Source organism: Nicotiana sylvestris, chromosome 9 (genome assembly GCF_000393655.2).
Source record: "Nicotiana sylvestris chromosome 9, ASM39365v2, whole genome shotgun sequence".
NCBI lineage: Eukaryota > Viridiplantae > Streptophyta > Magnoliopsida > Solanales > Solanaceae > Nicotiana > Nicotiana sylvestris.
In genome coordinates, this window is record NC_091065.1 from 139,260,599 (window position 1) to 139,288,367 (window position 27,769).

General features: G+C 37.1%; 1 protein-coding gene across 1 annotated transcript in view; it reads right to left on the reverse strand.

The window, feature by feature from the left end:
- Positions 1-15,765: 15,765 nt before the first annotated feature.
- LOC104222395 (mediator of RNA polymerase II transcription subunit 25-like) overlaps positions 15,766-27,769 on the reverse strand; it is a 42,181-nt gene continuing 30,177 nt past the window's right edge. Inside the window, exons 10-15 of the mRNA XM_009773627.2 lie at positions 24,988-25,041; positions 24,768-24,796; positions 18,727-18,795; positions 18,529-18,613; positions 16,699-16,785; positions 15,766-16,582 (exon numbers count right to left, since the gene is read on the reverse strand). Of these exons, the coding sequence (XP_009771929.1) occupies positions 16,118-16,582; positions 16,699-16,785; positions 18,529-18,613; positions 18,727-18,795; positions 24,768-24,796; positions 24,988-25,041 (789 nt within the window). The 3' untranslated portion in view covers positions 15,766-16,117. The remainder of the gene's footprint in view (positions 16,583-16,698; positions 16,786-18,528; positions 18,614-18,726; positions 18,796-24,767; positions 24,797-24,987; positions 25,042-27,769) is intronic.

Below are 27,769 nucleotides of genomic sequence, written 5' to 3' on the forward strand. Positions count from 1 at the left end.
CCAAATCTCTAGCCTCTCGTTGACGCCGCCTCGTGTCTCGTCAATTAGAATAATGTCATCAGCAAATAGCATGCACCATGGCACCTCCCCTTGAATATGATGAGTCAGTGCATCCATCACCAGGGCAAATAGGAATGGGCTGAGCGCAGACCCTTGGTGCAACCCCGTAATAACTGGAAAATGTTCAGAGTCGCCTCCTACTGTCCTAACCCGAGTCTTAGCTCCATCATACATGTCTTTAATCACCCTAATATAGTCAATCGGGACCCCTTTATCCTCTAAGCAGCTCCATAAGACCTCCCTAGGAACCCTATCGTACGCTTTCTCCAGATCAATAAACACCATGTGAAGGTCTTTCTTCCTATCCCTGTACTGTTCCACCAACCTCCTAATAAGGTGGATAGCTTCTGTGGTAGATCTCCCCGGCATGAACCCGAACTGGTTGTCTGAAATAGACACCGTCCTTCGCACTCTCATTTCTACCACTCTCTCCCAAACTCTCATGTGTGTAATCAATTACACACATAATTAAGAATTATCTCAAATTACTTAATATACTATTCACTTTTAATACACGTTATATATACCCTACTATTATGGTCATGTGGTACCATATAAAATCAATACATATACTATTATTTTATTAAAATATCCATATAAAAATACATATATTTTTTTCAACTTCTAATTTTCCTAATCTCATATAAAGAGTAAAAAAATTTGTATGCTTAATTCTTAAAATGGTAAAAAGATAACATTCTTTTCTTGTGAGAAAATAATTTCTATCTTTACTAAAGAAAATCTCATAAACTTTCTCATATTATGTGTATAATTGAAAGTAATAATGTTAATAACTATATAAAATTATTTTTTTAAACTGTTTTACAAAAATATTCTACTCAAAATACCATATCAATATATATATATATATATATATATATATATATATATATATATATATATATATATATATATATATATATATATAACGGTATCAAGGTTGTTAAACTCACGGGGTCTTACAATGACATAGTCACAAATCCTTTATAACCTCATGAATAGTCTTAATCCCTTCAAACTCATATGGATTACTATGACTTATCCTAATATTAAAGTACGGGATGTAACAGAGTTGTTGTGGATAGACTTACAATGTCAGCTTATTTCTTACCGATCAAAACTACCTTTTCAGCTGAGGTTTATGCCATATTATATATTAAGGAAATTTTTTGACTTCAGGGAGTCCCGATTTCTATTATGTCGTACAAAGATGCCCCCTTTAAAGCTAAATTCTAGAGGTCCTTCCAAAAAGGTTTAGGTACGGAGATCGGTCATAGCACAACTTTCCATCCGGAGACAGACGGTCAGGCCAAGCACACTATTGTGACACTCTAGCACATATTGCAAGCCTTTGTTCTAGACTTCAAAAGAAGTTGGGAAGATCATATGTCGCTCATTAAGTTTGCTTATAATAACAACTACTATTCCAATATCCATATGACACCATATGAAGCCCTATGCGGGCGGAAGTGCAGGTCTCTTATCGGTTGCTAGACAAAATTATTAGGCCATGATTTGGTGCAATAGGCTGTAGAGTAGGCGAAAGTGATTCAGGATCAATTGTTGACCACCTAGAGTAGACAAAAGTCCTACTTAGATAACAAGTGTCGAGAATTAATGTTCATTGTGGGAGACTGGGTGTTCCTGAAAGTGTCGCCTATGAAAGGTGTGATGAGGTTATAGACAAGCTTAGCCCCTTTCGGACCATATTAGATTATCTAGAAAATCGGCCAAGTAGCTTATAAGCTTGAGCTGTCCCTGGAAATCGATACATATCTTGTTCAGGTGATAATGCTGAGACAAACATGGCAGGGACAACTGTGACGACCCGGCCAGTCGTCTCATGAGTTACTACTCCGTTTCCCACATTTCTACTTCTTTATGCTTCGTTATCCGTGTTTTTTGGTATCGGGTTGGTCGGATCAAATCCGGAATGATTTTGGTAAGGTTTGAGACACTTAGTCTCTTTTAAGGAAGTTTAAGTTGGAAATATCAACCGGATATTGACTTATGTGTTAGAGGGCTCGGATGTGAGTTATGATGGTTCGGTTAGCTTCAAGAGGTGATTTATGACTTAGGAGCGTGACCGGAATGGGTTTTGGAGTTTCAGAGTAGATTTAGGCTTGAATTGGTGAAGTTGAGATTTTGGCGATTTCCGGTTGATAGGCGAGATTTTGATATAGGGGTCGGAATTGAATTTCGAGAGTTGCAGTAGCTTCGTTGTGTCATTTGGGATGTGTGTGCAAAATTTTAGGTCATTTGGACGTGGTTTGGTTGGGTTTTTTATCAAAAGCATAATTTGGAAGATTTTAGAAAGTTTGGCTTGAATCTGATGTGTTTTGGGTGAGTTGATGCTATTTGAGGTGTTTTGGTGATTGGAACAAGTTTTAATAAGGTTTTAGGATATGTTGGTACCTTTGGTTGAGGTCCTGGGGGCCTCGGGTGAATTTCGGGTGGTCAACTGGGTCATTTTGAAGTTTGAAAAATTGCATATTTTGAGTTCCAGCAGTTGCAGACATTTTGGTCTTTGCGTTCGCGAAGAGTTTGCTGAGGGAGGTGGAAGTTTAGCCTTCGCATTCGCGAGGCAGGTGACGCGTTCGTGAAGGGCTGCAAGGTTGTGCATCGTGTTCGCGGGCATGTAGTCGTGTTCGCATAGAAGGAATTGAAAGGTCAAGCTTCAGTGGAAATTAACCCATCGCGTTTGCGATGGAAGGATCGCGTTCGCGAAGGTTCATCTGGGAAAAGCATCGCGTTCGCGTGGGTTGTATCGCGTTCGCGTAAGAGGATTATGGTCAACGTTATTTTTGTGCTTCACGAACGCGAGGCTTTGACCGCGTTCGCGAAGAAGGAAATTAAGGCCTGGGCAGAATGTTTTTAACTCGTCTTGTCCACGATTTTGGGGCTCATTTCCTCCATAGCTGGTCGTTTTTGGATATTTTTTAAGGAGATTGAAGAGGGGTTCGAGGGGAATCACTTGGAGGCAAGATTCTTGGACTAAAAACTCGATTATTATGTGAATTTCACCTAGAAAATCATGGAATCTAAGCCTAAAATTGAAGAACTAGGACTTGAAATTGGAGACCAAACATTTGGGATTTGAAGGGCCATTTGTGAATGGATTTTGGTGTTCTTGTTATGTATGAACTCGTGGGAAGATAAGGAATCTATTGGTGTAAAAATTTCTGAATTTCGAGACGTGGGCCCGAGGTTCGGGTTTTGGTAATTTCGGAATTTGTGCCCTTTATTGATTATTTTCTCTTGGGCTTTGTTCCCTTAGCATATTTTGACGTCCTCGTTCTGATTTTGGATAGATTCGACGTCGTGGTGGCCGATTCGAGGGGCAAAGGCGTCGCGAGTTAGAGATTTAGCCGGTTCGAGGTGAGTAATAATTGTAAATGATGTCCTGAGGGTTTGAAACCCCGGATTGCACATTGTAGTGCTATATTGAGGTGAGACACACTTGATGACGAGCGTGTGGTCGTGCACTATTGGGGATTGTGACTTGGTCCGTCCCGATTGATGATTTTAATGCGTATTTGATTGAAAACTATTTGATACCATCATTATTTGGGCTGAATGCCATATTTGGGCCTAGTGCCAACTATTTGAACCCTTCGGGGATTTTTATTGATATTTCCTCACTATTTTGACTTTATACTTGAACTTAGTCATGTTATTTTCCACTGTTTTACTACTCAGCCATGTTTACTCAGTTTGAATACTTAAATGATATTTTAAATGATGTTTGGACTGAAAAACACTATTTTACTATTGCCCGAAGGGTTGTGAGGATTTTTGACTGAGTAAGGCCGAGGGCCTATATTGTGAGAAAACACTGATACTGATTTGAGGTCGAGGGCCTGAGATATGTACGCCACGAGGTGGATTGATTGATATGAGGCCGAGAGCCTAGTTTGATGCCACGAGATGGCTTGTTATTGCGCTTGGGCCGTAAGGAGGCCCTCCATGAGTCTACACACCCCTAGTGAGTGCAGGTACCCATTGTGATATGAGATCGAGCCCGAGGGGCTGTTATTGTTCTGAGATGCTGCCCGAGGGGCGGATATGGTGATACTATGCCCGAGGGGTGAACTTCTATTTGTTTGTTTTACCTTAATTACCTGTCAATTACTTGTTTACTGGTCGAAAGAGGATTTTACTTGACTTTCCATTGTTCTATTGCTTTTAAATGGTTTTACTGCTTCATTATAGAATGCTTTGTGCCTTACATGTTTTCTTACTTTCAGTCGTTATTTACATTTATTACTCACTGAGTTGGAGTACTCACTTTACTCCCTACACCCCTGTGTGCAGATTCAGGCGTAGCTGGTACCGCTCCCGAGTGCTGATCCCTCCAGTTTTAGGCGAGCGTTCGGAGACTATGAGGTAGTTGTTGACGTCTGCAGCCTCGTGTCTCTACTCTTTTATCATTTCTATTTCCCTTCAAACATTTGTACTAGTTTATGGATTTAGCAGACTTATATTATGGCCTATAGATGCTCATAACTTGTGACACCCCGGTTAGGGTTGTGTCGGTTGTATTTCCGCATTTTATCGATATTTTTCGCTATTTAGTACATTTAAATCATTGTTATACTATTTTTATATTGATTAACTATTTTAAAAAGTGAATTGGATTTAACTGGCTGGCCTTGTCTTCACGAGAGGCGCCATCACAACCAGGTTCGGGGTTAGGGTCGTGACAACAACTCAGAGTATAGTGGATGATAGTTGAGGTGAATCATGGCTAACCCATTTTGATTTCTGCATAAATAGACGGTCCATTGAGCCCAATTGGATGTTATTAAGCTATATGTATCCCTGTGTGGAATTGGTTATGTGTTTGGGCTTCTTATCTTTTGAATAGCACTATTTACAAAGGAAACTCTGCCAAAATTTTTAAAAATCTTGGGAGTTAGAATATTATTCAACATTCGAGTACGAATATTCTTGGGAGGGTGTGATGTTGCACCCTATACTTTTGACGATTATTGCATTGTTAGTTAAATAACATAAGATCGGAGAGTTTAAGATCCATCCAAATGGTTAAGAAAGGTTTATTGAGGAAATAAGTAAGTTTCGTAAGAATTCAAGGTTATACAAATCAAAGAAAATATTTTTCGATGAAGTTCGCCAAAGGAAAGTGGATTGCCATAGCCTTACTTTTGGGGTAAGAATAAGAATGTTTAATATGATAATAAGGTTTTGTTATAAGGTATTTGATTCATACAATAGTCGTATGTTAAGCTTCGAAGTCAAGTAAGTTGAAAAACAAAAAATTGCAAAAGTTGTCGCAAGATACGTTCATAATCATACTGAAATAAGGGTATAATGTCATTGATCTTTTATCTCAGTATACTTGGAGTTATGGTGTAGTATATCTATCAACTTGAAGCTCTACAAGTCTAGTTTCCAACTCATTAAATTTTTTACCGATATGACATCAGAGTATAGAGATATTTGTATTTTTACAAGACTGCGCAAGCAGCTCCCTAAGGGACCCATTTTGGACAGTGGAATATTAAAATATATATCAAAAGCCTATAGCCCGTTTTCCTTTGTATTTTTCACTACTTCCAGACCCAAAACACTCCCAAACCCTCTCTAAGAGTTCTCATATGATCCAAGGCCAAAATCAAAGGCAAACCAAGTAACTCCAACATGAAGAACCTCGTGGTTGTCATCTTATCACTTTTCTCCTTGCTGTGCTGATTTTGGAGACTCCTTGGTAGGGAAGTGATATTGAAATTGGAGGTATTCTTGTGCTTGGAGTTAAGTTCCATATTCTCCTTCTTGTTCTTAAGTTTATACAAGTTGTAGGAGTGTTATTACTAAGAGGTTGAAAAGAAAATTCTTGGAGGAACTTAGAATTTAGTTGTGTGTTGCGAGTTGCTCGTCTGAGACTATATGTTGGTGTTAAATTGTTGGATTTGGTTGGTTGTGTTGCTAAAATAGGGCGAAAGATGTAGTCTTGATGTTAAGGAACTTGAGAGTTCTATGTACTCGAGGTGCTTGACAAATTGTCTAAGTGAAGGCTACCTATAATTATTGATTTTATTTTGATTCCAATCATTCGTATGATGTAGATAATCGCCATTAGGATGTGCGAGGACCCGTGAAACGTAATTAGCTTTATTAACAAGGTATGTACGTAAAGATTTCTTTCTTAGCATGACTTGATGTAAATATTCCTTTTAAACAATCTTCATGTCTTAAGATTGAATAACCCTAAGCCTGTCTTGACGAAATTGTTCTTATGTATTCCTTATCAATAGCATTTTCTGGATTCGATATGCCTCAAAATGATTATCTTGAGGTTGAAGAACATGGAGATAATAATGATAGTCAGAGGATAACAACAATAGGGTACACCGACTCTAATTGTGATATCTCTTGTGATTGGTCTTACATTTCACGTATATATGTATTTATTTTATTATCGTATCACGCTCTAGTCGGTCGGGTATGGAACTTATATGTGCACACCACTATAGCTGGTTTTGACATTTCGAGTCCTATTAAGGCCGGGTGCAGCCAAGTCTTCTTCGAGGCCGGGTACGTTATGATATGATATGATTTTTCCCACCGAGCGACTTGATACTGTATTATCTTCCCCCATTGAGTGGCTTGATTTTTACAGACATGCAATATATATTCATAGTTATAGCAGTTGCATTCCCTCAAAGGCCTCTTTCGGAGTTCGGGTTAATTTCTATACCCATATCTCTTACTATATCTTTTATTTACACATGTTACCTGCCTTACATATTCAGTATATCTTTCGTACTGATGCCCCTTTCCGGGGCACTGTGTTCATACCTGCAGGTACAGATAGACTAGGAGACATACCTCCGTAGTAGGGTGCCTCTCTCGGCAGTTGGTTGTCGCACTCCACTTCTCCAGAGTTTCTATACAGGAGTTTATATGTAATATTATATATACTTCAGGCATTTTGGATATGGTAGGGCCCTGCCCTGACCTAATTATGTATTATAGCACTATTAGAGGCTTGCAGACTAGCGCTCAGTGTATATAATTTTTGTTATGTCCTTGTCGGCCTTCTTGTTAGTTGACAATACTCTCCGTGCGACCTTGTCGGCCTTGGTTATTTGTATATATTGTGTCGAGACTCTTCTGCTTGCAGGTTGTTGTACATTCTTGTCTTGTTAATGTTATTCGGAGGCCTTGTCGGCCCAAGTTCTAGGTACTATAGTTGGTTCGCTCGGGCCTTCGGGTGTCGGGTGCTGGCCACACCTCCCAGGGTAGGGGTGTGACAAAATCGCCTCAAACCAAGATCCCAATCTCAAAATATGAAATAACAAATTTAAGTCCTGAAATGCCACTTATTAACCCAGCTACAGATGTCGCATTTGTGGTCAGAGGTTCACAAATGCAACCTCCGTAAATGAAACCTCTGCAAATGCGACCAACTAACCACAAATGCGAAGACTACCAAGCCCTGAGAAAGTCACAAATGCGACAAACACTTTCCCAAATGCAAAGTCATCTCCCATCGCAAATGTGAAGCCGGCTCCCATCACAAAAGCGACCATATGATTGCAAGCGGTCTCCCCTGGTATTGCAAATGTGAAGCCTGCCATCCCTACCCCACCTTCGCAATTGTGACCATGTCCATCGCAAATGTAAACTGGTGCTTGCATTGCAAGACCTGCAGCACCAGCAAAACTGAAACTCAACCCAAAACACTCTGAAACATGTTTGATACTCACCTAAGCTCCTAGGGCTTCGCAAATGTAAACTGGTGCTCGCATTGCAAGACCTGCAGCACCAGCAAAACTGAAACTCAACCCAAAACACTCTGAAACATGTTTGACACTCACCTAAGTTCCTGGGGCTTCACACCAAACATCAACACAAGTTTAGAAATATCATACTAACTCGCTCGCAAGCTCAAAGTACCAAAATAACATCTGAAACCACAAATCAAATACCAAAATGCATCGAGTTTACAATGAAGCTCAAGAACTTCTAAAATTACAACCAAGCGTCTGATTCCTATCAAACCAACTCGGAATGATATCAAATTTTGCACACAAGTTCCAAATGAAAAAACGGACCTATTCCAAATTCCAGAAACCAAACTCCGAACCTGATAGCCAAAAAGTCAACCCACGATCAAACTTAAAAAATTTCTAAACCTTCAAATTGCCAACTTTAGGCAAAAAGAACCAATTTATCCAAGGAACCTTCAAATTCGATTTCGGACATACGCTTAAGTCCAAAATTACCATATGAACCTATTGAAACCATCAAAATACCATTCTGGGGTCATTTTCAAAAAATTCAAACCTTGATCAACACTCTTAACTTACAATTCCAAACTAGGAACTAATATTTCAAATCAATCCAAAACCTCCCTAAAATCAAAACAACCATCCCCGCAAGTCACATAACAAAAAATACATATATGGAAAGATTCAAAAAGGGAAACAATGCTAAAATATGCAAAACAACCAGTTAGGTCATCACAGAATTGGAGGGGATTTTTTGTTGGGAAATTCCTAACCCGATTCTATTCTAATAAACAAGCCTAAGGGGTTATTTAAGAAGGAAAATAAAATTATTTTGAAGGGAGAGCATCAATTCAGATGGAAGGGGAAGAGCTTCAAGCTTCAAGAGGGAAAACACACAAAGCCCTCTACTAAGGAAGTAAGACGTCATCCTTAGCTCTCACACAAAGTTTAATAATAAGGTTGTAAGGAATATTTTTAATGTTGGGGCTTATGGGATGGTAATTGAAATTCATAAGCTCTCAATCTCGAATTTGGGTATGTATGGGGAAAAGGAAATATGGTTCTTGGGTTGGAAAATGAACGGTGGGGCATGCATGTACCAATAGAGTTTTTGGTTCGTCTTGGAACTTGTGGGTAAATTGTTTTTTTGGAAGTTGGTTGTAGGATTGAAGAAACACCATTACTAGAGATGGTAAATACTATGTACACTAAGTGTTTGATAAAATACCTAAAAGACCCAAATATGAGAATGCTTACTAATAGTGGTTCAATTGAACTATGTTAATGTAGATTGAAGTTGCTAAGAGTAGTGGAACGTCATAGGAATTCTAAGGAAGTTCGAGTAAGGTATGTTTTGTTAAACTCCTACCATAGAATTGAATCTCACGAACTCCTCCCACATTCCAAGTATGGTTTGCTTTAAATCCTACTCCTTGCTATGAATTGTCCCACGCGAATGATTTATCTAATATTTATATATTAAAGTCATGTTTACATTGCCATCATTGCAACTTAAATGCACTGCCTAGCAGCACCCTACATGATCGCGTTAGTACCCTCACGATCGTGATGCACAAAGTGCACACTGCTCAGAAACTGGTTCGTGAAGGCAATTTACATCATGCAAACGCGTCGGCCAACTAGCCTCCCAAATTGCACGAATGCAGAAAATGAGTCGTGAATGCGGAGCTCTACCGGCCACTGATTCTCAACACTTCGCGACTGCAAAGCCATATATGCAAAGCAATAAACATCGCCCATAATACTCTGTGAACACGCTACCCTGACGTGAACGTGATGCATAAACCATCAAGGACCTAAAAGCACACTTTGTGATCATGAATCTCCGATCGCAATTGCGATGCTCAGCAGTTCAGCACCAGAAATCAACAATGCAACATAACCAAAATGGTCCGAAACCACCCAGAATCACACTCGAGCCCCATAGGACCCCGACCAATCATACTAATAAGTCTAAATACATTATCCAAACTTATTCAAAGGCTCAAAATTCCACAAATAACATCAAAATCAAGAATCGTCGATCAAGATCAATCTCTTAAGTTCATAAACTTTAAACTTCCAACTAAACGCCTGATTCAAGTCTAATAGGTCCGGAACGAACCCAAACTTTTCACACAAGTCCCAAATAACAAAACGGATTCCAGGAACGACAATCCGACAAGGATAGCCTCAAAGTCATCTCCCCGTCAAACTTGTGAACTCTCAAATTCTTTAAATTTTCAACTCTCAGCGAATAGCGTCAGTCCGAATATACGCCCAAGTACGAAATCATCATATGAACCTATTGAAACTATCAAATTTCGATTCCGATGTCGTTTACTCAAAAGTCAATCCTTGGTTAGCTCTTCCAACTTAAAGCTCCCTAGTTGAGAATTTCTCTCGCAAATCAACTCTAACCTCTCAAAAACCGAAACCGACCATATACACAAGTCATAATGCATAAAATGAAGTTACTCAAGGTGTCAAATCACCGAACAAAGTGTTAAAGCTCAAAATAACCGATCGGCTAAATTCAGATAGGGCTTTCTTGGAACAATGTAAGTTAAGATTTTGACCTTAATGAGAAAATATTTCCAAATTAATTATTACTTTTACCATTACTATATATAAGGTAACGAGTATATATGTGGACACAAATTTATATATATATATATATATATATATATATATATATATATATATATATATATATATATCCCTACTAGTATAATATTATAGGCATCATTCATGTGTTATTTCGACATATAGCATTCATGTACACTAATATAAATGATTAGACTGTTTTAGTCATACACTATGCATATGTACAGTGATTTGCATATGTAATTCACACTACCTATATGAGATGATATTATAGATATGTGGGTTTATATTTGGGTTATTGTAGATATGTGGATTCATACCTGATTTGATGTTGGGTATGTGGATTCATATCTGGTTTGATATTTTAGGGCATGCGGATTCATATTCGATTTGATATCGCTTAGGGCATGCGGATTCACATTTCTATTTGCACATAAACTATATCATTCCCTCTAGAGTCAATATGTCTAATCGCAAAGGGCAATGTGCGCGCAGATTTGATATGTGACACAATTATTTTTTGAGTAAGAGTTTAATATATGTCCTGTATATTAATTCTTGATACTTGTTTCATGCATTTTATTAAATATTGTACTTGTGTAGGTCATATTTGTGCATTATTTACGTGCTTAGGTTGTTATTACTATTTGTAATAATTACACAGGTTATACAGTAAATATTTTTAATATAGCCCTTGCCATTACTTTGTTAAGACGGTCAATAATACTTACTGAATACTTTTTGTGTTCCTGCTACACTTTCGCACTATGCATGCAGATAAGGAACATGGTAGTAGTGGTGTTGGTGATTGAGGTCGTGATGTCGTTGTTGGTTAAGGGTTGAGCTTAAGGGTGGCAAGTGGGCCGATTCCGGACCTAAGTAGGCTAAGTGGGCCGGTCCCAAATTAAACGGGTCAAACGGTCTCGGTCATGCTGGTTTTTTTGTAGAAACTGGCTCGGAATCGGGCCCACGAACTAATGATTCCAGGCTAAACGGTCCCGGCCCACAGGCTAAGTGAGTCCAAGTGGGCCCAAAGGATACTTTTTAAAAAAAAATAGAAATTAGAGGAAAAAAATGTTAATAAAAATATCTAAGGCAATTCCTTGTAAATTTTATTATAGAATTGTCACCTAAATTTTTTAATTCAAATTTAAAGACAAAATATTGTAAAGAGATATTCAAAGCAATGCGTTATAATTTTATTATAGTATTAAAAAAATATGACAATGTCTTTCTTAGTCTTCCTCCTCCATATGAAATGAGCACAACAATGTGCAAATACCACCATTGAGAAGAAAAAGAAACTAATCAAGATGTGCCAAAATACAAGTTACATAATAAATACTAATTTTTGTTCATACAAGTTACATGGTATCTCTTACAAACTTCATTAATCCATTAAGGTCCGGAAGAATTTCCGTTGGTGGTGGCAGAAAAGAAGCTTGGTCATCACCGCTTCCGAGCGAAGCAGAATCCTCTACAAGTTTAGCTAGTATTTCTTCATAAACTTCGTCTACCTCTGGTTGTGATTCAGCAAGTCCAAAATTTATTCTTTCCAAACGGATCCAATCTCTGAAAAGTACTGATTTTTCCAAGTTCTCCCTTATAGACGCTCTATAATCACTGAGTTGAAGTCTTGCTCAACTGAAATCGCTCTCCGATGCTACTGTTGAAACTTGAATAGTTAAAATATCTTGGCCTTGAAAGAACCGGAAAGTATTTTTCTTTGTTATTCCACCATTCCAAAAGATTAAAGGAGTCGTCGGGATTCACTTCTTCAATTCCCTGTGATAAATAAACTTCAAGCTCATTTAGTTGTGAAAAATCACTACTACTAGAATCTTGAGAACCCCTAAACCCCGCCCAAGCACTAAGTGCTCTTACTCCTGCAGTTCTTATAGATGATTGAGAATCAGAAGAAGAAGAAGAAGAAGGAGTTGGAACATTTGGTCTAGCATGATCTACTGCAACTTGATAAGCATTATGAATAGTTTGAGCATTTATTTTAATTGAGATTATTACTTCCGAAAATTTAGACAACTCCTCATCTTCAAGCACTAAACCTTTGTAAAAAGTTTCGTATCAAAATTGAGGACCTCTTAATTTCGTACAAGGATTTAATAAAGTAGCAACACCATAAATAGGGGGAATAGGAAAAAAAATATTTTTTGAACTTTTTTCGCATAGAATCAGTAGCAAGTTTATAAATTTCCCCACCCTCTAAAAAATGAGCAAACAAATTTGCAAGTTCTGCAATATAAACTAAACAATTAGAAATAGTAGGATAATATTGACCAAAAAATTTATTTGTAGCAATATGAAATTTTTCTAAAAAAATCTACAAGCATTTTAACATTAGCCCAATCCGCATTTGTAAGGTGCTTATCATCATCACTTACATGAGCATTAAACGTTAAGATTATGGCGTTTATATATTCATATACTACAACTAAACTTTAATACATGTAATTCCATCTAGTTGGACAAGGTTTAGGAACCTTTCTTTATCTTAGGCCAAACTCATTGCATCTTTTAAAATATTCTCTAAGTCTACTTCTACGGTTTGAAAAAAAGCCAGTTAAGAGCCATTTAACTCTTTCAATTTCAATATTTAAAATTCTCATACCATCACCCACAATTAAATGGTAAATATGACAAATACATCTAATATGAAAAATGTTACTAAATGCAGGACTTAGTGTAGTGGTAAGCAAGGCTATAGCATTTGTGTTACTAGTAGCATTATACATTGAAACTGACATTATTTTATCACTAATGCAAAAATATCTACAAATATCCGTAATTGTACTAGCAATAAACTGCCATGTGTGACGTGAATTAATTATTCAATAAGCAATAATTCGCTTTTGTATTATCAAATCCTCACCAATCCAATGACTGGTAACAGTAAGGTAATCACAAACGTTACCACTTCTACCAATATCAATTGTAATAGCAACATGACAATTTATATGAGTAAATAAATAGCGCAAATATTGTTCATATTCATGTTTATATTTATAAATATCGCTCTTTATGGTTGTGCGAGGAAAATATTTATAAGTAGGATTAAAACAAATTCTACTATAATGCACAAAGTTAGGGTCAAAAGAAAAACTATAGGGTAAGCATATAACGGTAACCATTTTTGCTAATTCTTCCCGGTCTTTTTTGGATCATAATATAAAATATCACCGATAACAATATTAATTTCCGATTGAAATTGATTTGACTGGTACTAGGGTTAGCCTGACTAGGAGTAGGTACACTTTCCCCCTCGGACAAAGCTTTGGAACAAAGATATTTGACTTTATATTGAGGGTGTATTAATATGTGTCTAGCCAAAGCCTCCCCCCCTCCCCCGCGATCCAAAATATTTAAAAACTAACTCCTTGCTACAAGTTTTACACTTAGCCTTATTTTCTGGAATTAATTGAGTAAAAAATGGTCAAACAAGAGATGTTTTCGTCCATTTGGTACGTTGTCTAGAAAAAGTAGGGGCAGTAACATGAGTATCAAACGGGGCATCATTTGAATTATCACTAGTTGGGTTAACTTCAGGAGCAGAACTAGTGGGTGTATCGTCCTCCGGTTGAGTTTCATCAAAATCTATTTCCTCCTCATCATTTTCATCAATAGTTGGATTAGAATAAAGAGCATATAATTCATGGTCTAATTGTTCACCAACTCCAACATTATGGCAGAATTGACTCTTTGTAAATTGTAATAAATTATAATTGCTATCAAGAATAGCAGGTATAGGACGGATATGGGGTTTGGGTCGGGGAGCCGAGGACAGTGGAGGAGGAACAAATTGACCACTAGATTCGCCACTCTTGGATTTTTCTTTATTTTTACCAAAATTTTTTTTTAAGAAAGCCATCTTAATTAATCAAGCAATAGAAAATAAATAAAACAAACAAAACTATAATATTAAAACTTAAGAGTTGCAACGAGTTTACTGAATTGACGAACAACTTGTTGAAAACTGATTATCGTTGAAGACGTGAAGACTTCAATTCACCAACTTCACAATTTTTTCACAAATTGTAACAATAAAGTAAGCAATTGTAGCAATTATAGAAGAAAATTAGAGAGAGATTGATGATTTTATGAGAAAAATGAAAGAATGAGGGGGTATTTATAGTTGAAAATAGAGAAAAAGTATAATTATAAAAAGTTTGGGGTTAAAACAAAGTTGGGGGAGGGGGGTTAAATGGCTATTTTGTAAACAGACAACGACTATTTTTTAAAGGCCAACGGCCAGATTTTTCAAAGCCCGACGGAAAAGTTTTTTTTTTTAATTTTGACCGTTGGGACAGTTTAGGCCCGCCAAGGGTCGGTCCGGTCCCCGGCCTAGAGGTCCTAAAGTGAAGAACTGGCTCAGAAGCCCGGACCAGGCCCGCGTACACGCTTCTAACCGGTTCAGGCCCGTTTAGGCCCAGAAGCCTGTTTGGTCCGCGGTCCCGGGTCGGTCCCGGTCCTGGACCGGCCCACTTGCCACCCTTAGTTGAGCTATACGCATAGTTCATAGTAGCGAAGTTTATATTTGATCTTATGTTTTGTTCAGGCTCTAATGTATTCAGTTTGAGACAATTGTATTATCTTATCTTCAGAGCACATGACTTGTATTGCTAGTTACTGGGGTATTTTGAGATTATTCAGTATTGTATTGGTTTTAGACATTATTTTTATCTATGTTATTTTTTTTTGTTTTAGAATTTGCTATATAATGTTGAAAATGTGGTTAACTATTAAATATGTTTGGGTTCGTCTGCCATGGGGTTTGTTGTGTGCTATTACAACTTGGATAATTTGAAACGTGACACCGAACAGCTATTATCTAGTTAGGCTCAACATTTGGGATCTCAGGACTTTGCCCCCATAGATTTTAACTCAAAAGGCACCTCAATAGTTGAATTCTAAACTCGCCCTTCCATTGCTCCTAACTTTATCTTCTCATTCTGATGTAGGATTTCAGGCGAAAGCAAACTTCACAGCATACCCTGCTCGACTTTAACCATTAAGGATCAATGAGTTGTTACACTAAGTTGGCAATTACCGTCAAACATGCAAATGATAAAGTTTACGCAATCTCTCATTTTATACTTTTGCATGCTAATTACAACCTCCCATAGATGTGATCATTTAGAATATTGTCTAATCTTGTATGACCAAATATCTGTATTTATACTTGTATATCCGTAACATTCATTTTGACGATATATTAAATCACAAATACACATCTGCTTCTACAACGATGCTAGTCTCAAAATTAGTCCCCACTGTTTTATAGAACCTATCTTTACTTTTATTAAAATAATTTTAAAGATTAGGATAAACATTGAGAGAATGTCAGCGCTCTTGCATAGACAGAGATAATGTCCAAGGCGACATGCCTATACAACAGATTTAGTTTTGATGAGTGCCTTCAGTGGCAAATTCGTCAGCAATCAAATATGTATGCGCAAAACTAAGAGGTTGGACAGAATAAACCCAGGAAAGTCCTCTTTTGTCTTGCCCTTACAGCCATTATAACATAACAGGGAGGAGGTATTTCTCTACGCTGGAGACTAAACGAATTTGAACACTTAAACCTTCATTTATAAGATACGTACCAAATGCTTAATCATAAATTAGGAATCAACTGCTTGATCTCACAGCTTGTACAATAGCTGTCTAATTGAACGACATTTTCAATTCATAAAACCGCTTCCTGGCATAGTTGGCAACCCTTGTGATGAGACTTGACCCTGAGACATTAGTTGTGACCTTGCAGGACCTTGCATGTAGGCTTGATTCACCCCGGTCCCAACCATTGGTTGCTGCTGCTGTGGTTGCTGCATTTGTGGAATCTGTTGTTGCTGCTGCATTTGCGAAATCTGCTGTTGCTGCTGCATTTGAGGGAGCTGCTGCTGCTGCATCTGGTGCATCTGTTGCTGCTGTTGCATGAGAGGTTGCTGTTGCTGCAGCTGTTGAAGGGGCTGCTGTTGTAGCTGTGAAATATGCTGCTGTTGCTGGGAGAGCTGTTGCTGTTGTAGCTGTGAAATATGCTGCTGTTGCTGGGAGAGCTGTTGCTGCTGTAGCTGCGGATGTTGTGCTTGCAGCTGCTGCTGTTGTTGCTGCTGACTTGGTATCTGTGGCTTAAACACTACCATATCCTGAAAACACCAAAGTGGCATTACACTGAAGGTTCATGCACTGTGAGTTCATTCCGAAAACTTCTTAAAAAATTGATCATCAAAAAATTATGATAAGAATGCAAAACAATTCTTACCCCAGGAAAAAGCATTCCAATCAAGCGGCAGGCTTTATCAGACACAGAGAGAAGCAGCGTCTGTGAAGGTAGTTGTATTACTGCACACTTTGTTATTGAAAAGCACAAGTTTAGTTCATCAGACCTGTTATAAGACTGAGAAAGCTTCTTTTGGAACGATTTATAAAATAAAGAACAAGATCGATGTAGATCTACAGAACTGCGTTCCTAAAAATAGCCAGCCCTTCTCCAGATAGACACATTCACACATACTATATATTGTCAACAGAAGGTTTGGAAAAGGACATGCAAGCCACTTGTAGATAGGCCTTCATGAGAATAACAATACGTTCTCACAAAAATTTCTCCTGAGAATGCATGTTAGTTCTGAAGCAGATTTTAACTGTAAAATGAATTCAACTCTCATAGTAAATCTTTAATAAATTTGAAGTGGCAGAGAGAAAGAGATACATGGTTCATCGGGAAAAATAGATGTTCTAAGCAGTTGAATATGTATGCTCTGCTTGAAGATACGAAATTAGCTAGGCATAGGAATGTCATCCTTTTTCCTCAAAAAAAGAGATTAAGGACACGAATGACTCTAAATCATAAATTCTCACAATGATGCAAAAACAAGATTGCTATACATGGTAAGATGTTCAGCAAGGTTATCAGGTGTTCAGCAAGAAAATTTCAACCCATCAACCAAGCAGAAAGGAAAAGTAGATTTCACTTGCAGTGCACTTGATTTCAATTAACATTTGCAGTAAACTTTCCAATTCTGGAGATAATATCAAACACCCGCATGACTTCTTTAGTTACCAGCCAACAACTATTTCTGCTGCTTGCCGATGCATCAAAATTCCAACAGTTTTACTATTGATGCACTAGAATAAGCCCCGTTCTTAAATCCACAGGAAAGGAAAAGCAATAGACTGATTCATCTACTCCAAGTAATGACGATAACAGCATAGGAGATAATGACGAACCTAAAAATCATTTAACAGGCAAATGCCAACTTCCACATGATGTAATACCACAAGGTTACCCTATTTCACCATGTTTCAAAGACCAATTTGTCAAGATATACCTTCACTTCGAATAGCTATTCAATCAATCATATTGTTACTTCATAAGCCTCAAATCTGCTAGTTTTCAACTTGAGAACCTGCTACAACTTGTTGTCTCCTTACACGATCTTGGACAATATTCACCTCATGAGCTACCTTTTGGGGTTGAGTTTGGCCCAAAGTCTATTCTTTTAACGGTATTAGAGCCCGACCCAACCTTATTCTTGGTTACCCAATGTTGGACCCCTATGTTATATTGTCCACGCTTTAAATGTCCAACCCTAGGCATATGGGGAATGTTAACTGTTAAGTGTCTCACGTTGCTTGAAGGGATGGGCTATTGTCTCCTTATATGGTGGTCTTGGACAATCCTAGCTATCTTTTGGGTTCAGTTAGGCCCAAGTCCTTTTTCTTTACAAAATGGAATACTTAAGATGCACGTTCATATGCGGTGGCGATACATACATGTATATCGGAGTAAGAGTATCAACCTCAAATCATTCACCATAAACAATAACACTAAACTATTTCTCAACTTGCATATGCGCGTGCAGTTTACATTGCTGCAAGACCGACGCAGTAAACTAATAAAACTACAATCAGATCCGGTTTTTTCCTAGCTGCAGAAATTCAATCTTATAACTAAAGAACACTACCATAAACAAGAACACTGCAGTTTATATGGCTGCAACATAGACACAGGAAACCAATGAAAGAACTACAATGAAATTGGGCTTTCTCTAGCTGCAGAAACTCAAGCTTTGAAATTAAGAAAACTTACAAGCTTCTTTTCTTGCAGTTGACTAAGAAATCCATGCTGGTTCATTGCCCGAAAAACGAGAAAATCTGCCTTCCCAACATATTGTCTGATATAAAACAAAAATGTAAATTTCAGATAAATTGCACTGTGCATGACTTTCTGTTCCTAACATGAAAACGATGCAACAAGCAAAACTATAATTTGTCTAAAAAGAATTACTTGTTATTCATATGATCCTGGGAAATGAGGCGAACAATTTGCATTGTTGGGGGCCAATTTGCAGCAAGCCTGATCAAAGACAAAGGACAAATCAATTCAAGGTGTTAATATAGGTAAATAAACACTGATTTATAGCAGTGAAAAAGTAGACTCAAGATGCATAACAGAGGAACAAAAAGGCTATTTTCCACATAAGCATACAGAATTGACATCATCTGCTTCAAATCCATAAAAGAGCATCTTGGATGTCATTCTTACGTAGCTTCCAGAAATCTAAAGCAGAAAGTACATTTTCTTTAGAAAACTTTCACCTTGACTAAAGCCTCTAACTGAGAACTAAAATAACAAATCAGATTCCTTCCAGATTGCTGCTAATCAGCCAGTATGCAATCTGGAGAAAGTCCAGCTTTCATCAAAAGGAGTCGCAAGCGTCCGACTAACGCCGCTAGCACACCCCAGAAATTTGCATCTAGCTTAATCCTGTTTTTCAAACACTTCAAACTTGGTAGTAGATCTCATTTCTCTATCCAACGGTAGAGGAGATCTTGGAAGGTTTCTCTGCTGCTTATCTTCAATTTGATGGAAAGTCCACCCTTCATAAACCACTGCTTCCAATTTTTATAGCATTTAGATATTATCTATACCAACTAGACACACTAACAGAATAAATATGCAAGTTCAATGCCTCGACAAAATCCATCAAGAATCAATAACATGGTGCTTTCCCCCCTGCACCAAAAATGTGGAAGAAGACTGGTCTTCATATTGGATTTCCTACACCTTAAGAGTACTTCTAATAACTTTTCCGCCACAGGGTTATTTTTAAAAAAAAAAAAAGACAAAAGGTTACCTTTCTAAACTCTCTATTACCATTGCAATTCTATTAGTGCTCATTTTTCCCAAGCAACTCTACTTTACTCATTTTCCAGTATTAAAAGTAAGAAGGCGCATAAATCAGCAGCTGCCTCACAGTGAAGCAAAAGATGACCGATGCTTGTCGAACCAGTGATGTCATCTAAGTGAAGGGTACAACTAAGACCAATTATATTCCTGTTTTCCTCTCTCATATCCATAGGCAGCCCACTCTTCGTAAACCCAAAATATTATCCTATCTGTAATTTTTTGGGCACATTATCTCTCCGAGATTCCTTTAGTACCTTTGATGTCAAAGGCCCACCAATCCCCGTTTCTTCTGATTTCACTTATTTGAATTGCCACCATATTCTTTACATTTTGGAGCCCTATTCTATGTTCTTTTGTGATTTGCACCATATCCTCTTATTTTTTTGTAAAATGCCCCCTAGCCAATTCATTTCTTTACTAAATCATAATAAATTTTATTTTTAAAGGGTAGAATAGGAAAAGTGTCCCGAATGAACCTACCAATCCATTTCTTTTTAATATGCTAATGTGTTTATAAGTCACCGAACTCGGTATTTAACAAGTATCATATATAATTATTTAAAAAACTTATAGAACACTTATAATTATTCATTAAAAAATGAAGTTTCTTTTTTCTTCTGTAAACAATGTATTAACTCTAGACGATAGTCACAAAAAAAGTTGTACTTTGACATCGAACAATCACCAGCGAATTAGCTATTTGTTGCCTGACTCTAGTAAGTGTTTGTTTAACAACAAGTCTTTTTGGATTTGGCTATCACCTTATTAAGCTTAGAATTACTTACTTCGTAAACTTTTATTTTAATTAGAAATATTTATAATTTATAAGATAATATTTTCAATTAAAAGTATTTTTATCCAAATTATTGTGTTTGGAGGCTTTTGGTTTTAGTAATATTATTTTGGTTCTGCTAGAAAATATGGTCTTGATTGAAATCAATTCTTGAAAATCAACTTGTTTGGTTATCATAAGATTACTGTAGTTTATTTTTCCTAACCTAACAAATTTTGGTTCAAAACAAATTTTTTCTTTGAGAATGGTAAAATTTGTTTTCGAAACAAATTTAAAAGCCAAATATAAACAGTAGAGACAAAATTTTCGTGATAAAACAACATAAGTAGATAAAATCTGATCCTTCAAGTGTGTTATTATATTTGATCATCGTCATAAGGCACTACGAAGTTGCAATTGTTAAATATCGAGTTTGATGACATATAAACACTTTATTAGGATATCCAAAAAAAGGAGGGTTGAAGGTTTGTTTTATAGGAACACTTTTTCCTATTTTACCCTCAGATAATAAACTTAATTTTTGTTTTTAACAAAAATGAATAGATTGAGGGGCAAATTACAAAAAAAAAAAAGAAAAAGAAAAAAGGTGGAAATCACAAAATGGTGCATAGATTAAGGATGCAAAGGCAAAGAACATCCGCATATAGCTATGTTGTGTCCTTTGGCTTTCCAAATACTCAAGGCAAATAATTTGGCACTGTCATGGGAGCGCAAACAACCAATAATACAAAATTTAAAATGTCTCTCTGTGCTGAGTGATGTCTACACTTGCCTTTTGCATTCTTGAAACAGAATAATGTCTCAGTTGTAGAGAAAAAACTTTATAAAAGACTGATCTCTCACAAAGAAACAAGTTCTTAAAGCCTAATCATGAAATGCTTGGTCGCTCTACCGTTTGCTGATCTTGCTAAATTTAAGAGATCAAGTGCATCAGGACAACAGAGCTCAGCTCAGATATACCTTTTACTTTTAAGTTGTAATATGAGTTCTTTAGGTGTAGAATAAAATTTCTTGCAATTTGAAGATGGAAAAGACAGTGACATAGCTAAACCTACTCTGTAAAATCCTTCTTTCAAACTCAATAACCGGAACGACCCAACCGATAGTTTCGAGTTCTAGCATCCTGTCCTGCAATTGGAGGCCTTGAGTAGGTTCATATTATATTTTATGACTTGCATGTGTAGTTGGTTCAGGTTCCGAGAGGTCCGGAAGTGATTTGGGATACTTTGTTGAAAACTACAGGCTTTTAGTTAAGAGAGTTAACCAAAGTCAACATTTTGGGTAAACGGACTCGGAGTCAAAATTTGAAGGTTCCAATAGGTTCATATAATTATTTTAGACTTGTACGTTTGTTCAGATCGGGTCTAGAGTGGCCCGGGGTTGATTTGGCTCTATAAGTTGAAAGTTCGCAATTTGAATAACTTAAAAGTTCACAAGTTTGACTTTTGTGTTATTGCACTTCGATTCGTGTTTTGAAATTTTGAATAAGTTCATAAAGGTTATTTGGACTTATTGGGATCGTTTAGAGGTGGTTCAAAGGATTTGAAAATGATTTAGACCAATTTTCAAAAATTTGAAACTTGAAGAACTTAAGAAAGTTCATATTTGGTTGGATTTTGATTCTTCGCTATCGTTTGGACATAGATTTGGTTGGAACTTCAAAAAACGAGTTTTTGAAGAAGAGATGCAAAATGATTTTTGAAAGTTAAAATTGTGGCTGGACATGTATTTTACTTGAAAAGAATTTAAAGTTTTGTGCGTAGAAAACTTCAAAAACTGCTCTAGAGCTATTTTTGGGCTTTGAATATTTTGTTTTCAAAATCTGCCAAAAAACGATTAAAATCTACAAACAAACAGATATTTGAAAAAAGGCTCCCAGATTTTATGGCCAAACAGGAGCTTAGTTATGATGTTTCCGGATGTGTTTTAAGAATTTGGACAAGCTTGGATAGGGTATACAAACTTGTTGGGATGATTGGACGGGGTCCCGAAGGGCTCGGGTGGGTTTCGATGGGTTTGGAGCGAGTATTGAAAGATTTAAAAGTGTTGAAACGAGGCTTTTCTGCACTTGACGATATTGCTCACTATCTACGAGGAATTTGCGAATAAGGTTCAAATGAAAGTTATAGCGCTTTGAATCTAGTTTTCAAAAATTTATATTGTTCGTCATTCCGACATTTTTACAAAAAGTTATGACTGTTTTAGTGAAGGGAGAGGGAGGACATGCTATCATTTCTGAAAATTTATGCAATTGTTATATATAAGCCCATTTAGTACTTGGAGTTTTCTTGGATTTCTAGTATTTTCAGGTGATGCTTCAGCTTCGGTTAGTTACTATCTCGTTTTTTTTCATATGACTACTATTTTTATATTTCAATTTTCTTGTTGTTGTGACTGTGTTTGCTCGAGCCGAGGGTCTCTTGATAACAGCCATCTTCCTGCATAAGGTAGGAGTAAGGTCTGTGTACACACCACCCTCCCCAGATCTTACGTGTGAGATTATATTGGGTATGTTGTTGTTGTTAGTACTTGGAGTTTATTTTGATTATTTTGGGAGATAGGAAGCTTAAATTGAGGTGACTTTTTAGAGTAATTTTATCAACAAGTTTGGAGTAAGTGATTCTAACCTAAGTCTATGAGTTATACACGAATCTATCACTAGATTTAACATCAAAACATGGGACTGGACAAGAGAAATTGGGGTTTTTGTCCAAAACTTTAAAAAAATGGATTTTGAGGTTTTGAACACCAATTTGGACTCGGATTTGGAAACTACTCACATATTTGGACTCGTGGGGTTATGCTGCTGATCATGTCTAGCCTTTGAATCCTTATTTAGACATGATGGGTTATATTGTATATTGGATTACATGTTGTAGTCGTAGTCATACTTGTACACATGCATACATCCCTACACGTTTATTTCTTTGTCCATATGTATCATCCATGCTTATCTCTTTTTCATATGCATACATTCTTGCATATGGTTCTCTGATATGGATTGAGATTGGCACGATGGTTTATGTCATGCGGTTAATATTGTTATCGCACGATTGTTTATGCCGTGCGGTTTTTATGATGATGGCATGATGGTTCATTCTGTGTGAATTAATGACTGATTTCTGAGATATTGATAATTTGATTAGAGAGTTGTAATGCTCTGGCGCATGGATTTGGATTCATCTCTTTGGAGTCACGTGATCACCCGTTTTACCTTGGGTCGTGTGTACACAATTTGACACCGAAGTGACGGGCACTGAGAGTGCCGGTTGTTGTGAAGTTCGAGTCTTTCTCATATATTGACATTCTAGGCTTATGTAGACATATTCATGCATATCATCTACATATGCACATTCATGCATTTTCCACATGCATCGGACTTGATTGTGAATTGTTGGACACTTGGAGAGTGTCGTATTGATATAAAGGTTGAGTCTTCATCATACATAGATATTTTAGACTCGTATACGAGCATTCATATAAATGCTATTTGGGAATTGATTTAAAATTGGATATTTATCTTGCATAGACACTCAACATTCATGTATAAGTATTCGAGTTAATGATACTTGGTGTATATTTCCTTTATATGTAAATTTGGTGCGTTTGTATATGATTTTGATTTGATTATTTGAAAAAGCATTGCTTATTACCTTTATATTTGATTGTGCACATTATTATTGATATCTGTTGTTACTTGGCTACTCTCTGTTATTGTATATGCTTATGAGTTGCACAGGTTATATAAGTGAGTTATCTAGATTACCTCGCCACTACTTCGATGAGGTTAGTCTTGATATTTACTGAGTACATGGGGTAGATTGTGCTCATACCAAACTTCTACATCTCACGTGTAGATTTAGAGCTGAGCCTTGTGGAAACCGAAGGCTAGCATTGAAGATGCGCCAGCGTTCCAATTGCAAGCACCTATTTGATTATGGTAGTTTAGGAATCGTATTTCTGTTTATATATATTCAAATAAATAATGTATTTTTTCATACCAACATTGAAATTATAAATCTTAGTGGCTCACGACTTGTACTACCAGATCTTGAGGTAGTTTGTATTGAATTTCGCATTCTTATTTCTTTATTTATTTTATTGATCTACAGGTGGGCGATGTTATATATTGGTTGACATACTTAGCGGGTTAGGTTAGATGTCATCACGACTAGATGGGATTTGGGTCGTGACATAACATACTCGCCTTACAACTTATGGAAGACAAAGTATATTCCCCTTACAAGTCAACATACAGGATAACGCCATTGCAACAACATGAATTTTGTAAGAGTTATTCATTGGGAAATCACTAAACCAAGCATTCATGAAAATGAAAACTTACGATTCAGAAGCTGAGGCACTCCTATACCCCTGCCACAAGAAATTAGATCAGAAGATTTTACACAATCAGTAGGGATTCAGCAAACCATTTTACAACATGAAGACATAATTTGCACAATATTTCATCCGTCAACACGAAAGCGGAGTTCCTTCTTTAAAACACTATCACTTAAACAACTTGTAGTAACTAGAAAATCTGGTTAGACTAGTTTAAAACATACCTCTAATCTGGTAATAAATACAGGTTGGCCCTGTCTCTGACCAGATAAGTTCCCCTGCAACATTTTCATAATTAAATATCAGGAGTACATCATTAAGATCATACAGAAAATATAGTTGCCTGTAGGAGTTTCCAAGAAAAAACAATATATGGGAAAACATGAAAACTATGGGGATGACAAAAAAGTTATACAAAAATAATCAGAGTTCTAGAAAAGAACGGGCAGTAATATCAGCATATACCAACCCAATTTCTCAACATCGTATATAACTTGCATAACATCACTATTCAAGTGTACACAATATCCTCGGTAAACACTATTAGGTTTCAAATTGTGTTCTTACAACCTCAAAGTATGATTTTGCTGGTTCTGCACAAGGTCGCAATCTATTGTTTCTCAAAAGAATTATAGTATTGGGTTCTGCATCACAAATCAGTTCCCTCCCCACCCCCAAATATCAGAGCATCATAGTTAGTAATTCAGCAATATTTTGTTATCGTTCATGCAAATTAAACTGCAAAATGCTTTGGAAAATAGTGCAAGTTTCCTTTTCCAAAACGATTTACGAAGCATTATAGGCCTCAGTTGTCTTCTAACTGATCGAGATAACTAAACCAGACCGAAGAAAAGTGAAAGAGCTCGTGAAGAAATGAACCTTGGGCTTAACTTAACCCCAAAAGTTATATGAAGAGTGGAGAATCGCCCAAGTTCATATAATGAGACAACCATCCCATTCCCCAGCCAATTTTTGAGACTCTAACCCACTCTACCACCCCACTCCCTCCCCAACTCCCCAAATCTAGACCTGTCAACTGGAGCATGGACAATATAACACAGGGGCTCAAACAGGGATAGACCTAGCTCTACCATGTAAAGTAATGGACCTTGCTGAATTCTAAATTGTTGCCCCTATGAGAATAGCACGGGAAAATTATATTATTGATATTAGTTAATTTACTATAATAGAAGGAGCCCTATTTTTATAGGGTATGTACATATACCAAAAACCTTCACTATCAATGTGGGAAACTTATACACAACAAGCTTTGTACATGAACTAACTCTAATACTCCCCCTCAAGCTGGTGCATATAAAATTATTGTACCGAGCTTGTTACATATATAACTAATACGAGAACCAGTGAAGGACTTGGTGAAAATATCTGCAAGTTGATAATTTGACTTCACAAACTTTGTAACAATATCTCTTGAGCGTATCTTCTCTCTGATGAAGTGACAGTCAATCTCAATGTGTTTAGTCCTCTCATGGAACACTAGATTTTATGCAATATGAAGGTCGGCTTGATTATCACACACAAGTTCTATCCGATTGATTTCTCCAAATTTTAATTTTTTGAGCAACTGTTTGATCCAAACTAGCTCACATGTTGCCATAACCATGGCTCGATATTCTACTTTTGCGCTAGATCGAGCAACTACATTTTATTTCTTGCTTTTCCAAGAGACCAAATTACCTCCTATAAAAACACAATATCCAGATGCGGAACGTTTATCAGAAGATGATCCTGCCAATCAATATATATATATCCAACAATCTGCTCATGGCCTCGATCCGCGAATAGCAATCCTTTCCCTGGAGCTGATTTTATATATCGAAGATTTGGCAAACAACTACGTTCCAATGACTATCATAGGGAGATTCCATAAACTAATTTACAACACTCATAGGGAAATGAAATGCCATGTCTAGTCACTATGAGGTAATTCAACTGCCAACCAACCGCCTATAATTTGTAGGATTGCTAAGAGGCTCCCCCTATCCTGGCAGAAGCTTAGCATTCGGATCTATCGGAATGTCAACAGGTCTGCAGCCCATCATTCCTGTCTCCTCAAGAATGTCTAAAGCATATTTCGTTTGTGAAATAACAATATCTGAGCTAGACTGAGCGACCTCGATACCTTGAAAGTACTTTAATCTGCCTAGATCCTTAATCTAGAAGTGTTGAAAGATATGTTGCTTCAGAGTAGTAATACCATTCTAATCATTGCCCGTCTTTTTGCTTTTGTTTGGACCCTATTTGCTAAAGTAACATTGAAAAAAGACTGTGAATAAACAATATTCAAAAGGAACTTATTATCAGAAATATGAAGAGGCGCCTAAGTCCATGACCAATGGTTCAAGAGTAGTAGACTAGGAAACACCAGCAAAAGAATTACCAGCAATAGAAGGATCAATTCGAGCAACAGAGGCTATTTGTGGAGGCGTCTACTTACTCGATATTGGAGGAACTCATTATACTCCCTTTCAAATAAAGAAAACCCCTTGTTATCTGCAATCTCGATCTGAGCAACAAGAGCTTTTTTAGGTGGTCGACCATGCAAAGAGTAACACACATCACGAGCGTGTCCGAGCTTATTACAATAAGCACACTTGGGCCGTGATGTTTCAAAATGACCTCATCCTCGTCTATTCCTCATAGTCCGAGATGTTTGATTTTCCACTGTCTGGAACGCGAGAACTGATGAGTTAGCAGTTGGTGGCGAGACCACTATGTAACTCGGTGGCGCAGCAAAGCGAAGCAACCATGAGAATAGTTCATCAACTGTAACAACAGTCGGACTAGCTAAAATCTAGTCATGCACCGAATGAGGTCACTAGGACGTCCATCAAGTGCAAGAGCTAGAAAAAGTTTTCTGTCATTGCTCCTGTTATTTTTCAACACTAGCAGCAACTGGCATCAACTTCTCAAATTCCTCCGTGACTGCATGCACCTGTCCCAAGTAAGTAGACATATCCAATTATTGTTTCTTTAAGTTTGTCA